Here is a 12820-nt window from a genome sequence, read left to right as displayed (position 1 = left end):
TCTCATCCTTCATTTCATATTCCAAGTGATGCACACTCAATCCAATATCTACCCCAAGAGATCGCTCTCCCAAACATCAGCTACCTCAGCCTCCTCCTCTCACACTAGCCAGTTCTCTCAAGAGAAGAAGCGCTCCAGATTGTCGAAGCCTATCTCCAATCTCTTCCGATCCAAGTCTCCTGCACCGATTGATATCCCCAAGAGTCACGAAGACAAAATGTCACAGCCTCGAGACATCCCACAGAGCAATCACAAAACTTCATACTTCCCAGACCAAGACTACACCTCAACCAGCCCCACCGAGATGTCTGCCAGCATGGGTTCACCAAAGGTGGACAGCCCTAAGCGCGCATCTACCCCCACCCGCAAGAACAGCGGTGACTACAAACGCTACAGTGGAACTGTCAACCACTACGGTCGTCACTCCAACGACTGGCTATTTGGTGGCTTCAGTGTTCGCGAGACTGTTCGTGACAGTCTCGATAAGCTCCGCAACCAGGACAAGGAGAGCTGAATGAATGTTCCTGCTCTGCCATCTCAAATACATCCAACATGTGGAACCCCTGTCGGATCTACTCTGCCTTGTTTACCCCCCCTGGTTTACATCCATCTTCTGATGACACCCACCCCGACAGTTCGGCACAAATCAATACCTGATCCGCCATGATTTGAAAGCTGGTTTGCTTCAAGGTCCTGGAACCAAGTATGGTCCGCCCTGTAGGGGTGTGACTGTACTCGGGTGTCAACCACCGCGTCCGCATGTACGCATTAGTGAATCGTCTGTGACTCTACTTCGTTTTCAGCTCGATCTCTGCCTTTATTCTGTGTGGCCGCCCGTTACTTGAATTGTACCGGTTGCTGCTTGTGTTCTCCCGGGTCTTGAATATTTCATTATTCCCGTTGTGTCATGAACTGTGTTAGATGTGATATCTCATTGTGTACACGATTCCATTCTCTCGCGTTATACTGTCGATTCAATTATGAATAGAACAGACTCAGTCGCGATCTTTTTATTGATCTTTATCAAATGAAATTTATATATAACGAAGTGTTGCATTTTGCAGAACATAAGTTCAAACCGAAACTACTAGTAGTACACTAATTGATCTACCATAGTAATAACGAAATTCCCTCACTACGAACTTTAATTCACTATTGTTCCTACATTCTCCCTACATAGAATTTGTTATAACCGGGTTTTACTATAATACAGAATATAAAGTAAAACCCCACCGCCCTATCCTACCCCTGCAGGAACAGTTTTTTACACCGCAAAGTCCTGGGGGCGGTCCTGGCCCTAACCCACGTAAATGATGAGTTTCTTTATATTTACCATGGAGGTCTGAATGCTTTATACTTTGACTTGATTTTATAGTAACCACGGAGCCCAAAATCACCATTTGAATCACCGGAGTCAGCACTAATAGGGACGTTTTGCACCTGCCATTGGATGGTCGATCCTCGATAGCCCCGCCTGGATGGGCTAAGCCTCTCTACCCAGCCTCAAACCTCTCGCCCCTCTGTCGCGCAGTTATTCAAATTCCACAAGTCCCCCGTGTCTTTCCAAAGCTCGCTAACATATTGGTGAATTAATAGTCCTCATGTCCCAAGCGCTCACGGCCGCCGCGCGCCTAAAGCCCGAGATCCGCCTAGCTCAGGCTGTTTCGGAATTTGAAGCCGATCTGTCCGGAGAACAGAAAGCGGCATTTCGCAATAATAGAGCCAAGACAATACAATCGTCGCCAAATACTCAAGATGTTATGCGTCTTGCTGCGGATATCGATCGCGCCTCTGGACAAAATGGCCGCTGTCTTGGGCCCAGGCTTATGAATCTCCTGCAGGCAGTTCAGAAATTCGCTGCCCTTGGTGATGTAATCGTGGGAGGATCACAAAACCTGATCGCGTGCGGAATTTGGACGATAGTTCGAACATCGTTGCAGGTAGGTGTTTCATCGCTCTCATTGAATGAAGCCAGGATCTGTTAGCGGGGACCATAGGATGAATAGGAATCTAAATACACTCCATTATTTTGCTGACTGTTTGATCACCAGCTTCTGACAACATTCTCCTCGTATCTTGAGAAGCTGTCCATGCTGTTTATGAAGGTTGGCCGTTCAGCCCCTCGCTTCGAAAGCATGGCTCTGCTGTATCCTCGTTCCAGGGATTTGCAATCGTCACTTTGTGAATACTTTATTGTGGTCGTTCATCTCTGTCACGAAATACTGCAGTTCACCCGCAAGTCAAATCTGAAGAAGTTTGGTTCATCGTTATCCGATTCGAACTTGACTAAATATCAGTCCGATCTTGAGTCCTGGGGGAGTACGATCAAGGAGGAAGTTGACCTTCTTATGGCAGCTAGGATCGAGGAGGAATCTAATAGGAACTCGAAGTTACGAGATGTTTCGTCTAAATTCTTTCGGACAGCCTCAACCCAGCAAAAGGTCCAGGCTAGACAGCGAGTTCTCGATGTCTGCACTCAATTTGACCACATGGTGGTGTGGAAACAGATTCGAAAAGCTGGAAACACAAATATCTTTCGCCAGTGCCCACACTATCAAAGGTGGACAAGTACGACAACGTCGAACTCACTCATTTATACGGGCAAGCTTGGAGCTGGCAAGTCTGTATTGCTTGCCAATATAGTCGAAACCTTGCATCTGCAGGTGCAAGATGAGGTTATACCGGTGGCCTTCTTCTTTGTCCGACATGATGTTTCGGAGAGTTTAAAAGCACAAACTGTGCTCGGTTCGATTGCGCGACAACTCCTTGAACGAGTTTCAGATCTTACAAAGCCGGCTGAGCTACTCGAGCACATAAACAACATGGATCCCCCCGAGAAAGTCTTTGCCCTCCTCCAACCCGCTTTCTCGCAAGGATATAGGTTGTTTATCGTAATCGATGGAATTGATGAACTAGGCCAGGAAGAACGAGAATTGTTGATTCGACACCTTCACACACTTCAAAGAATGTTTGCAGTTTCACTTTGCGTTTCGCTTCGGCAAGACGCAAACGACCCGCTAAAGATCGGCTCGGAACAGCTTTCTACTGTTACGACAACTTCGATACCCGAAAACACATCCGAGATAGAACTCTTCATTTCACAGGAATTACAGAGATGCATCGAATCCAAGAGGCTCGTTGTTGGAGATATATCCCTACTGCTTGAAATACAGGAGACCCTTGCCAAATCCTCAAAAGGCATGTTTCTCTGGGTAGCTCTTCAAATTGAGTCCCTGTGTGCCATGGAAACCGATGAGGCAATCTCTCAAGCTCTCAAGGACCTCCCGAAAGGCCTTTCTGAAACATTCGGGCGCATCTTACAGAGATCGCAGAGACTTGGCCATTCATATCAGAAGTCGATACTAGAGCTAGTGACTGTGGCTCAGCGTCCACTTACATTAGAAGAACTGCGCGAGGCATTGAGTGTAGCTCCAGGTGACACAAAGTGGAATCCAGCGCGGCTTCTCAATAACATCCATAGCGCCCTAGCATGCTGTGGAAGCCTTGTTATTATCGATGAAGAGGAGTTGACCCTGCGTCTCGTCCACCACAGCGCCAAGCAATACCTTCTTGCAGAGTTCAAAGATTCAACTGGTGGGCCAATCAAGAGTGCTGAGGCCCATACAAGGATGTCGGATATCATCGTGACGTATCTGAACTATCCCGAGTTTGATCGTCAGCTTTCAAAGGTTGTCATCCCTAAGATCAAAACGGATGAAACGATGAATGGCATCATTCGGTCTACTCGGTATTCCTTGGACTCTATTAGCAGTCTTGCATTGAAGCTTCTTCGGTCTCAGAATGACTCCGGCTTCAACATGGCGAAGGCACTCGCGGAAGCGAGAGCCGCGCGCTTTCGTTCAAGAGATCAATTTCTCTTTCGTAATTATGCGATGCTATACTGGCAGTCTCATGTCTCACGGTCTTTACCACTAGATCCCACGAGCAGTGGCCTTCTTGGGAGGCTATTCGATCGGAAAGCCTTAGAGCCCGTCACAATGACAGATCATGAAGCATCGCTCCTGTTCTTCCGAGCCGCAGAAACGGGCAATTTGGCTCTCGTTGAACATGTTATTAGCTCAAACCCAGGTTTAGATCTGGAAAGGGTGATGAATCAGCACATACAAACAGCATTGCACGCTGAAACTACAACACGGTTCTTCTTTCTTCGGGAGCGTATCGGTCTAGCCGCCACAGAACTTGATAAGAATACGCCTCTTTATCTAGCAATTCCAAGGGGCCATTTATCTCTTGTCGAGGTTTTCGTCAACCTGTGGTTCGGATCCCAGCAAGACCCACTTGTTATTAAATCCTTGCGCCGCCATCTTGATATCACAGGTTGTAACTTCAACTTTGATTTGATGAGCGAAGTGCTACTAGTGGGAGCACGTAATGGAAAGGACGAATTGATGAGGATGTTTCTCGACGACAGCCGGGTGCATCATGTTCTGAGGCATTGGGAATGGAGCGCCATCTATGAGGCAGTGAGCCGGGGGGATTGGTATACTGTTGAATTGTTGCTCGGAGACTCAAAAATACCGCCACTTTCGGATCACAAGGTACGATTAGGCTGTGACCCACTACAGCAAGCTGTTAAGGCGGGGAATAGGATAATTGTGAAGGCTTTGATTGAGTCTATGCAGTTGGATGTCGATTCGATCAACCAAGATGACAAGACGGCGCTCGATATTGCAATTGAGCTTGGTGACCTGGAAATGGTACAGCTACTGAATACCTGGAAATGGTGCAGCCACTGAATTCTCATTCCGGTGTGCCTGTTGTCCACGCGACGGGCATTCAAAACTGAACTCCATTATAGATAGCTCTTTTTTCTAGGCATGAGGAAGCAGGAGAGTTGATGGCCCAACATGTGCTCAGTGACACAAACACCAACTCGAATATCGAGATTAGGGTTTGTCTAGGTCACAAAGAGAAGCCAGGCGTGATCACATACCATTTCATTCGGTCGCTGAGGATGGTGATACTTCCATGGCCAGTGCTCTTCTCGAATTTGATCTTAGCTTGGTCCACAAACTGGATCACTTCGGACGAACCCCACTACACTTGGCTGCCATGAAAGGCTATTTGGATCTTGTTCACCTAATACTTGTCATTGATAATGTGAATATCTTTCCTGCTGATAGTCGGGACTATTTACCCGGGGACTATGCCAGGGAATTTGGCCATTATGCTATAGCGAGATTACTATCTTGACCGTTCCATACTGAGGAATCAACCCACCAGCCTGAAACCAGCAGGATATATATCAAGGAAAAAAATGGGGGTGGAAGAAAACGTAGACCTATGGACCTATAAGAAATATAGGAACCTATCAACGTGGTTACAGATTCAATATACTGAAATACAGTCAAAAGGTCGTAAATGATGCAGCACATATTACTTCAAGAGGCGACGCCAGAAATAATTGATACTAATTAGAGTAATTAGAGTTGGCTTATATAGTCCAGATGGCCAAGTATTTCCATCAACCAGCCAAGTGGTCGAGCAGTAACTCGACCATCGCATCTTCCTTGGTCTAGTGGTGATGATTTCCGCTTGTCATTAATACCGATAAGCGCGGGAGACCGGGGTTCGATTCCCCGAGGGAGAGATTTCTTTTTTTGCTCTTGATTTTCTTTTTGGTCTAGACCTGTATTATTTGTTTTTGATTGTATTAAACAGCAACATAGTATGAAATGTGGGAAGTCTCTGACGCAGCTTCTTAGTATTAGGGGTGACCATATTGCGGGCCTATGATTGAGGCTCTGACTAGGTGGACATCTTGTGCCCTGGTCGGGAAGGAATAACAATGTTCCCAACATTAAGAAGGGCACTCCCGATTTACATTTATTCAGGCAGACGTGCGCCATGTGAAATAGTGTGAGAGACTAATGGTGAGGCTCGATAATTTGGTTCGGCTTCTGCCACGGGAGCCTATAGGAGCCTAGAGCCTAGGAAACTAAGGGACTAAGGGACTAAGGGACTAAGGGACTAAGTCTACGATTTTATTTAAAACATAATGCCTGCCACTTTGGGTCTCTAGTCCAACATCTCGCCGCTAAAAAAAAACATGGGCTTTCTGTCTTCTCTCCGTTCGACAATGCCTGAGTTGTTCGAGGACAGCGATGGATCCTCCAAGTCGGAAGAGCCCCTTTCTCCCCTCCATGCGGCAGTTGATGGGGAAGATGTGGATCAGGTGCGCCAATTGGCCGCCACCGCGGACCCTGTCGATTTGACTGCCGCTTTATGTCGATCTTGCCAATGGGGTAAGATAAACAGCGCGCAGGCTCTGCTTGAGACCGGGCGATGTGATGCCAACGCGGCGGTGGAGGGAGACACGGTTTTATTCTTGGCCGCGAAAAAAGTCGACTTGGCCATAGTCAGACTCCTGCTTCAGCATGGGGCCGATGCCACAATCAGGTCCAAGAACAAGCGGTCCGGAGACAAGCCCCCAGCATTTACACCCCTCCACGGAGTGGCGGACAGCCTGCGTGCCTACGAAAAGTTGGAAGACCTGCCCCGCTACGAAGCGCTGATGCAGTTACTGCTGGATGCAGGGTGCGACGTCAATGCACAGGATGCCAATGGAAATACCGCGCTGCTGCTCTCCGTACACAATGAGATCGCCCTGGTTCCATTTCTCTTGCAACATGGCGCGGACCCGAATATCGCAGAGGACCGGGGAGGCACCTCTGCGCATTTCCTCCACCACCCCATAGACCACCCAGAGTGGTTCAAAGGCCTTATGGCGAATGGAGCCCGCCTAGACATTGTTCGAGAAGCCGGCGACACCCCGATGCATGCCTATGCGTCTAAATGGCAGCTAGGCGATCTGTCGCTGTTCAAGCCCTTTGTGTCGGATTGGACGATCACTGACGGCAATGGCAATACACTTCTTCATACCGCCGCCGCGAAACATCTTCCTGGGAGCAAAACCATAGTGGAACTGCTGAAGCTCGGAATTGACCCGAACCAGAGGAACCACGAAGGGCAACAGCCAATTCACATGGTGGAGGGCTCCGAACAAAGTATCCAGGAAGTATTGGATATTCTCTGCGCAGCCGGTGCAGATCTCGAGGCTAAAGATTATCGTGGATGCACGCTTCTCACCAAGGCCATGCGCGGCCCGCAGTGGAATTGTCGCGAGCTCCTTCCCTACCTCATCAGTCGCGGTGCCAATATTAACGCGCAGGATTATAAAGGCAACGGGATACTATCGTATTTGATCAGACCATACCATTTCCAACCCGAGTATTTGGACTTTTTACTGTCCCTTGGAGCAGATCCAAAAATGGTAAATTACGAAGGAGACACGTTCCTGCACCAGCTGGCAGCCAATTTTGCTACTATCAGCCAAGATCAGGCTCTTCTAGTCATGATTCAATTTATCAAAATGGGCGTCTCCCCAACAATTCCCAATTTCCGAGGTCGGACGCCTCTGCATATGCTATGCAGTCAGTCCTCAGACAATTTGTTCGCGGCGACCGCAGAGGGAGGCAGGTGTGCTATCGATTTACTCCTGGATGCGGGTCTTGGTGTCGCTCTAAACATGAGTGATCACCAGGGAATTCGACCTATCCACCTTGCCGCCACAGTTTCGGAGCACCTGGTCGGTAAATTACTCGCTCGCGGGGCTGATCCCACAGTTTCAACAAAGGATGGCCGCAATCTGTTGCATATTGCGTCAACCGCGCGTCAAAGTAACTGTGTTGGGCTGATCTTGGCCCACTACGACCCCAAGGAGCTGGCTTCAATGCTAAATGCGCAGTCGGAAGATGGGAGAACGCCGTTGCATGTGGCCTGCCGTTCTGGAAGACTGGAGACTGTGAATCTCCTCCTCGCATACGGAGCAGATGTCAACATCGAAGACAAGCACAATCGTACCGCTCTAGATGCATGTGCCGAGTCCATTGCTGAAGACCAGCTCTGGCAGGTGGCCGACGATCAAGGAAACATGATGAACACGCGCTCCGCGGCAGGTATTTTGGCAGATGACAACAATCGGCCGACACAGCCCGCATCAAATATGAAACAGACTCGTAACAATACCAAAAGTCTGGGGTGGAAAGGAGAAATCACATCTGAGAGTTCGACACTCGGAATTGGACGAATCGTGCGAGCATTGGCGTCTCATGGTTCCTTCGCATATACAAAGGAAGTCCGCGGTGGTCCCATGTATAATGCAGTTGCCGAGGGAAATGAGGAAATGGCCGTTGAATTGGACCGGTTATCACGAGAAATGAGCCTTGGGATGGAAGATTACCGCCCTTCCAATACTGAATTCTATCTGCTGCGGTCTCAGCACCTCCCGGACCTCCTCAAGGAACAATTCAAGGAGTATGTTTCTGAACATAATGTGCTCCCAATGATCTTGCTCGGCCACCACGAGGAGGTTGCACAGGCGCTGGAGAAGAACGCTTCCATGATCGAGGACAAATCCTCCATGCCAGCGATCATGACCTCGCTCGCGAGATGGGGATTTTCGGAGCTCTTTGGCCGGATTGGCAGTACCATGACCGGCAACTGGATCAACGGCGACCCCAATCTTCGGGGCAAAAAGCCGACTCCGTATCTTCTGACGGCTGGTCAGCGAAACCTTCCTAATTTGGATGTTATTCAGGTCATGGTCGAGAAGTTCAACGCGGATGTTAACATCAGATTTGAGGCGGACATGGTCGATAAGCCCAAGGTATACTACCAATCAACTATGGCACTGGACCGGCATTACAAGCCGGGTGACACGATCCTTCATCAGCTGGCCCAAGGTACGCACTGGTGGTATGAAGGAGCCATCCAGTACCTCCTGGAACATGGAGCCGACCCCAACGCCCGGAATTACCAGGGCAAGACGCCGTTATGCAATGCAGTTTCACGGGGAGAGTTGGGTGGCCACTGCCAGCTTGAGATTACCAGAATATTGCTGGAGGGCGGCGCTGATCCTAACATCCCTGCGACGTGTGGCTATACCCCGCTGGCCATGTCAGCGCATGACACCCAGTTGTTTGAATTACTGATCGAACATGGAGCATATCCCTCCCAAGACCACCCCATGGAACTCTTCACTGCATTGTATAGTTTCAACAAAGACGTGGTCTCCGCCCTCTTGGAAATGGATCTGGACTGCAACACGACATTGTTATCCGATGCGCAGCCCCATTGGCACACCCACCGTTTCAAAAAGGTTCCAGTGAACCAAGGGCTCATCCTAAGCCCTCTTCTGTACATCTCAGTGCTGCCATTTAACGAAGCCAACAGCCGTGACCACGCCTGTAGGATGATTCGATTCCTGCTAGAACGCGGGGCAGATCCCTTCCTACCTTGTGACGCGAACCAGGTGGTCCTCCACGAGATTTTCGCCAGCGGAGGAATCATCCAACCATGGCTAGATATTACCAACCTTGACCTCGAACGACGCGACCCTACAGGAAGAACACTGCTTGCTACTGGCAGCGGCGAGCTGTGCGACTGGAACTGACTCCTATGCCTGCACGGTCCCGGCATACCCACTTCGAGGTGGACAAATTGGACTGGCGCCCTGGAAGGAGGGCGACCCGACACGTGCAATGACGCTGTATGAACGGGGAGCGGATTTGAGTGCTATAGATCATGAGGGAAACAACGTATTGCATTATCTGGCCGACGTTGACTGTTCCAATGATCACTTCGCGTCGATTGAAGCTCGACGGACATTGACGTTGTTTGTGGATAAAGCCCCGGAATTGGTACACCAGACCAATGTGCATGGACAAACAGCCTGGTCGATTGCCGCGGAGAAGAATTTCGAGGAGTTCATGGAGATTTTACGGACAGATAATGTGCTCGCATGATGATAGTCCGCGCGTGTCATTTATTCGACATATGTGGGTATCGAGGAAAGGTATGAGCCATCATTGACCTCAAACTAGCTATATAAGATGGTTTGCATGTATTGCTATGCTCGGCTTCCACAGCATGTGGCAGATGATCATCACACATATGATTTCAATATTGTTTTTTTTTGTGATTTTTCAAGACACCCTTAGAGTGCATTCGCGAGTCATCATGTAACGAGGATAGCAGAGACCACAGGAGCTTCTGCATCCCGCAAAACCTATGCGTCTCCGTTTCGCGGGAGTCCTCTTTCCAAAGTTGATATATCATCGCCTTCGCAACTGGTCTTCCATTCATAATTAGATGAACTTTCCAGACCCGTTGAATGTGTCGGTTCGTATGTTATACCAGGCACCATCTCTTCATGTGTTTGGTCCACTGCCACACGTTCCACCTCCCCATTTGGCATGCTCCCGTTGGTGAGGTCGCTGCGATGGGTAGTCGTACTGACACTAGAAAGGGGGCCCCAGTTGCTCAAAGCTGGACACCAACTTTTTATTATCCTACACCTTCTCCCTTCCGCCCAGGGTAGTTGGGTGGATCTATTGGCTTCTGGCCTCTTCTCTGGACACAGGATCGAATTTTTCCGGGTCAAAGTATACAATATCGTATCGCACAGACCAGACAAGGCCATCATCGACCCCGCGACGCAGAAGTATGTGGCACTAGGGGTATGGCCGGCCGTAGACGCCATCCGTCCGACAGCGAGAGGCAACGTCAGCGTGATATACACGACCGGGTATAGCACCATGTAGCTGTTGACCCGTTTTAAGCGACAAAGACTATCAGTGTTGCTGCCTCCTAGCGTAACGCAATCGGCAATTCTGCGCTTGAGGTAAATGAACATAATAGCATGGAGCAGCAGTGTAAGAAATTGTGCGGCGAAGATCCAGAAGTAGTGTGTCCACAGTCGCAATGCCGGGTGTTGAGTTGTTATCCAACACTAGGAGAAAAGAGATCAGCCATGTAATACAAAAAAAAGCATGCCAATGAATGGGGAACTTACCCATGCGACTGAAGGGAACCAGACGTACCGACCGAAGGCCGCGATTGGAATGACGACCATCAACACGCCGAAAATCCATAAACCGACAATCACACCCACGAATTTCCGATGGCCCAACTGGAAGTCCAGCACGATATGTAAAAAGGTGAACACAGAAATGGCAAACACAAACACCCCACTCATCGGATTTCCTGCCTGTAGCCAAATGCCTTGCATAAAACACGAGGCGTCGGATGCATGGATGGAGTTGGTGGCGATCCACCGTAAACTGACAATGAACCCCAAGCCCTGTATTAAATCTGCAATTGCCAGGTTATATACAAGGACGATATATTGGTTGTGTCCGATGTATCTTCGATAATATCTGCGCCAGAAAATGAACCGATAAGTAAGGAAAAATAGCACCGAACAGATCGACACTAGCGAGACGGAGGCGACGGCTGAAACTGCAATCAGCCCCTTTCGCTGCGTTGGAGGTAATGGGTCGATCGCACTCGCCCCAAGAGGTGAGGTTGCCGGATTAAATTGTGATGGTTCATCGCGAGACTGGAGGTTCTGGCCGTTTGAGAGCAGCCACTTCACATAATCTGACATGGTGACATGGCAATCGTTGTTGAGACTGGGAACCAAAGAGCTTTTGACCCAACGAATGGATCCAGCACGATATAAATACACATACCCCACTTGAGACATGTCGGTAGTTATAGCTGGATCCTCTAGCCCGTGAATGCATCGAATGCTACCTTAAGTAGGTCATAGCTCATATGATCCACCGTATAGGAACGTGAGCTTAGTCTAAGGCGACATCTGGGGTATAAGTTTGGTATTAAGCCTATTTAGGCATGGTGTGGGTGGGGCATACGGGGAATGGGCCAATTGAATGTACATACTCAAGGGCGGTGGGTATTAGCTTCAAGATAAACACGAATGAAGTCATCATAGATTCCTGGAAAGTTACTTATTCTTGCTTTTACGTCATCTTCTATTTTCCCAACTTAATACTAAGCCACCACTCAGTACTTCTCTCTCCCGCTTCGGTAAAGGTCATTGTCGGAGTATGTGAAAGCATGAAGAGGGAAGATGGGATCGCATAGGGGCCGATTAATTTCGAGGCAGTCTTACCTTACCATCATCTACAGGCTATATTACCAAAGAAAAAGAACCGAGGAGGCCGCATCGCGGGCTGACTATTCTTGTACTATATATCGCAATAAACTTGAGAGCTACCCCCTAAGTAACCCAATTCATCACCCTAACGATTCGGTTGGCCCACCCATTCAAGACCATCCTTCTCTTACTCCATTCCGTGGATAAGTGTGCTGCTGCCTATGTATTCACATCTTTCGGGAATTGGACATCCCATACCTGGAGCGCAAGAAGTTCCATGGACTTCTCGGTAACAACAAAGTCCTTATCCGTCTCCTTTTTCTCACGAAGATAGACGTCACGGAATTTCAGCTTGAGCTCCCTACTGACCCTGGGACAGTCTGGCGCTGATTTGCGAACGATCTCGATCCTTTGAGCAGGAATCCGAAGGTCCATGCTCCCGTCAGGCCGTTGATTCCTTCTCCACTGTTCGATGGTAAATCGGCCACGAGGGTGGACAGTCATTGCGATCACGACCTTGACTTGGCCGTTGGACTCTTTGAACCAAAATTCGATATCTTGCAGGAGTTTTCGTCGTGGTTCACACCACGCTACTTCGCCAACCAAACTTGGCCAGTCTTGACGTTTTCTGCTTGACGGATCCATCGGTACCCAGGACATGGCTCCTCTCTTGCTTATTGTCTCTCCGCGGAAACCGGCTGTGCCTGTATTCACTATGGAGGTATCGTGGAGACTGTGCCAGGCCTGGAAAATCTCATTCAGCGCGCTGACAGCCGTTGGGTGGGTAGGCGATCCCACTTCTACAATAGTGGACTGTGAGGCATGGTTGTAAACCTC

At 49.0% G+C, this 12820-nt stretch overlaps 6 protein-coding genes across 6 annotated transcripts; 4 read left to right on the top strand and 2 right to left on the bottom strand.

Annotated features, from left to right (window-relative positions):
- Positions 1–28: 28 nt before the first annotated feature.
- N7455_001642 (uncharacterized protein) lies at positions 29–514 on the top strand (the record flags this gene model as incomplete). The annotated part of the gene is made up of 1 exon (XM_040951535.2): positions 29–514. One exon carries the CDS (start codon positions 29–31, stop codon positions 512–514), a length of 486 nt encoding a protein of 161 aa, XP_040818029.2.
- Positions 515–1601: 1087 nt separating this feature from the next.
- Positions 1602–4757, top strand: N7455_001641 (uncharacterized protein; the record flags this gene model as incomplete). The annotated part of the gene is made up of 2 exons (XM_040950900.2): positions 1602–1940; positions 2052–4757. 2 exons carry the CDS (start codon positions 1602–1604, stop codon positions 4755–4757), a joined length of 3045 nt encoding a protein of 1014 aa, XP_040818574.2.
- Positions 4758–6100: 1343 nt separating this feature from the next.
- On the top strand, positions 6101–9475 carry N7455_001640 (uncharacterized protein; the record flags this gene model as incomplete). The annotated part of the gene is made up of 1 exon (XM_040951429.2): positions 6101–9475. One exon carries the CDS (start codon positions 6101–6103, stop codon positions 9473–9475), a length of 3375 nt encoding a protein of 1124 aa, XP_040818605.2.
- An 88-nt stretch (positions 9476–9563) lies between these two features.
- On the top strand, positions 9564–9827 carry N7455_001639 (uncharacterized protein; the record flags this gene model as incomplete). The annotated part of the gene is made up of 1 exon (XM_065604043.1): positions 9564–9827. One exon carries the CDS (start codon positions 9564–9566, stop codon positions 9825–9827), a length of 264 nt encoding a protein of 87 aa, XP_065462534.1.
- A 263-nt stretch (positions 9828–10090) lies between these two features.
- On the bottom strand, positions 10091–11470 carry N7455_001638 (uncharacterized protein; the record flags this gene model as incomplete). The annotated part of the gene is made up of 2 exons (XM_065604042.1): positions 10091–10813; positions 10877–11470. The coding sequence occupies 2 exons, from the start codon at positions 11468–11470 to the stop codon at positions 10091–10093; spliced, it is 1317 nt and encodes a 438-aa protein (XP_065462533.1).
- A 732-nt stretch (positions 11471–12202) lies between these two features.
- Positions 12203–12643, bottom strand: N7455_001637 (uncharacterized protein; the record flags this gene model as incomplete). The annotated part of the gene is made up of 1 exon (XM_040951419.2): positions 12203–12643. One exon carries the CDS (start codon positions 12641–12643, stop codon positions 12203–12205), a length of 441 nt encoding a protein of 146 aa, XP_040817932.2.
- Between the last annotated feature and the right edge of the window lie 177 nt (positions 12644–12820).

Source organism: Penicillium solitum (assembly GCF_028829755.1).
Source record: "Penicillium solitum strain IBT 25940 chromosome Unknown utg000001l_segment0_segment0, whole genome shotgun sequence".
In the NCBI taxonomy this organism is placed as follows: Eukaryota; Fungi; Ascomycota; class Eurotiomycetes; order Eurotiales; family Aspergillaceae; genus Penicillium; species Penicillium solitum.
This window is presented reverse-complemented; position numbering and strand designations above follow the sequence as displayed.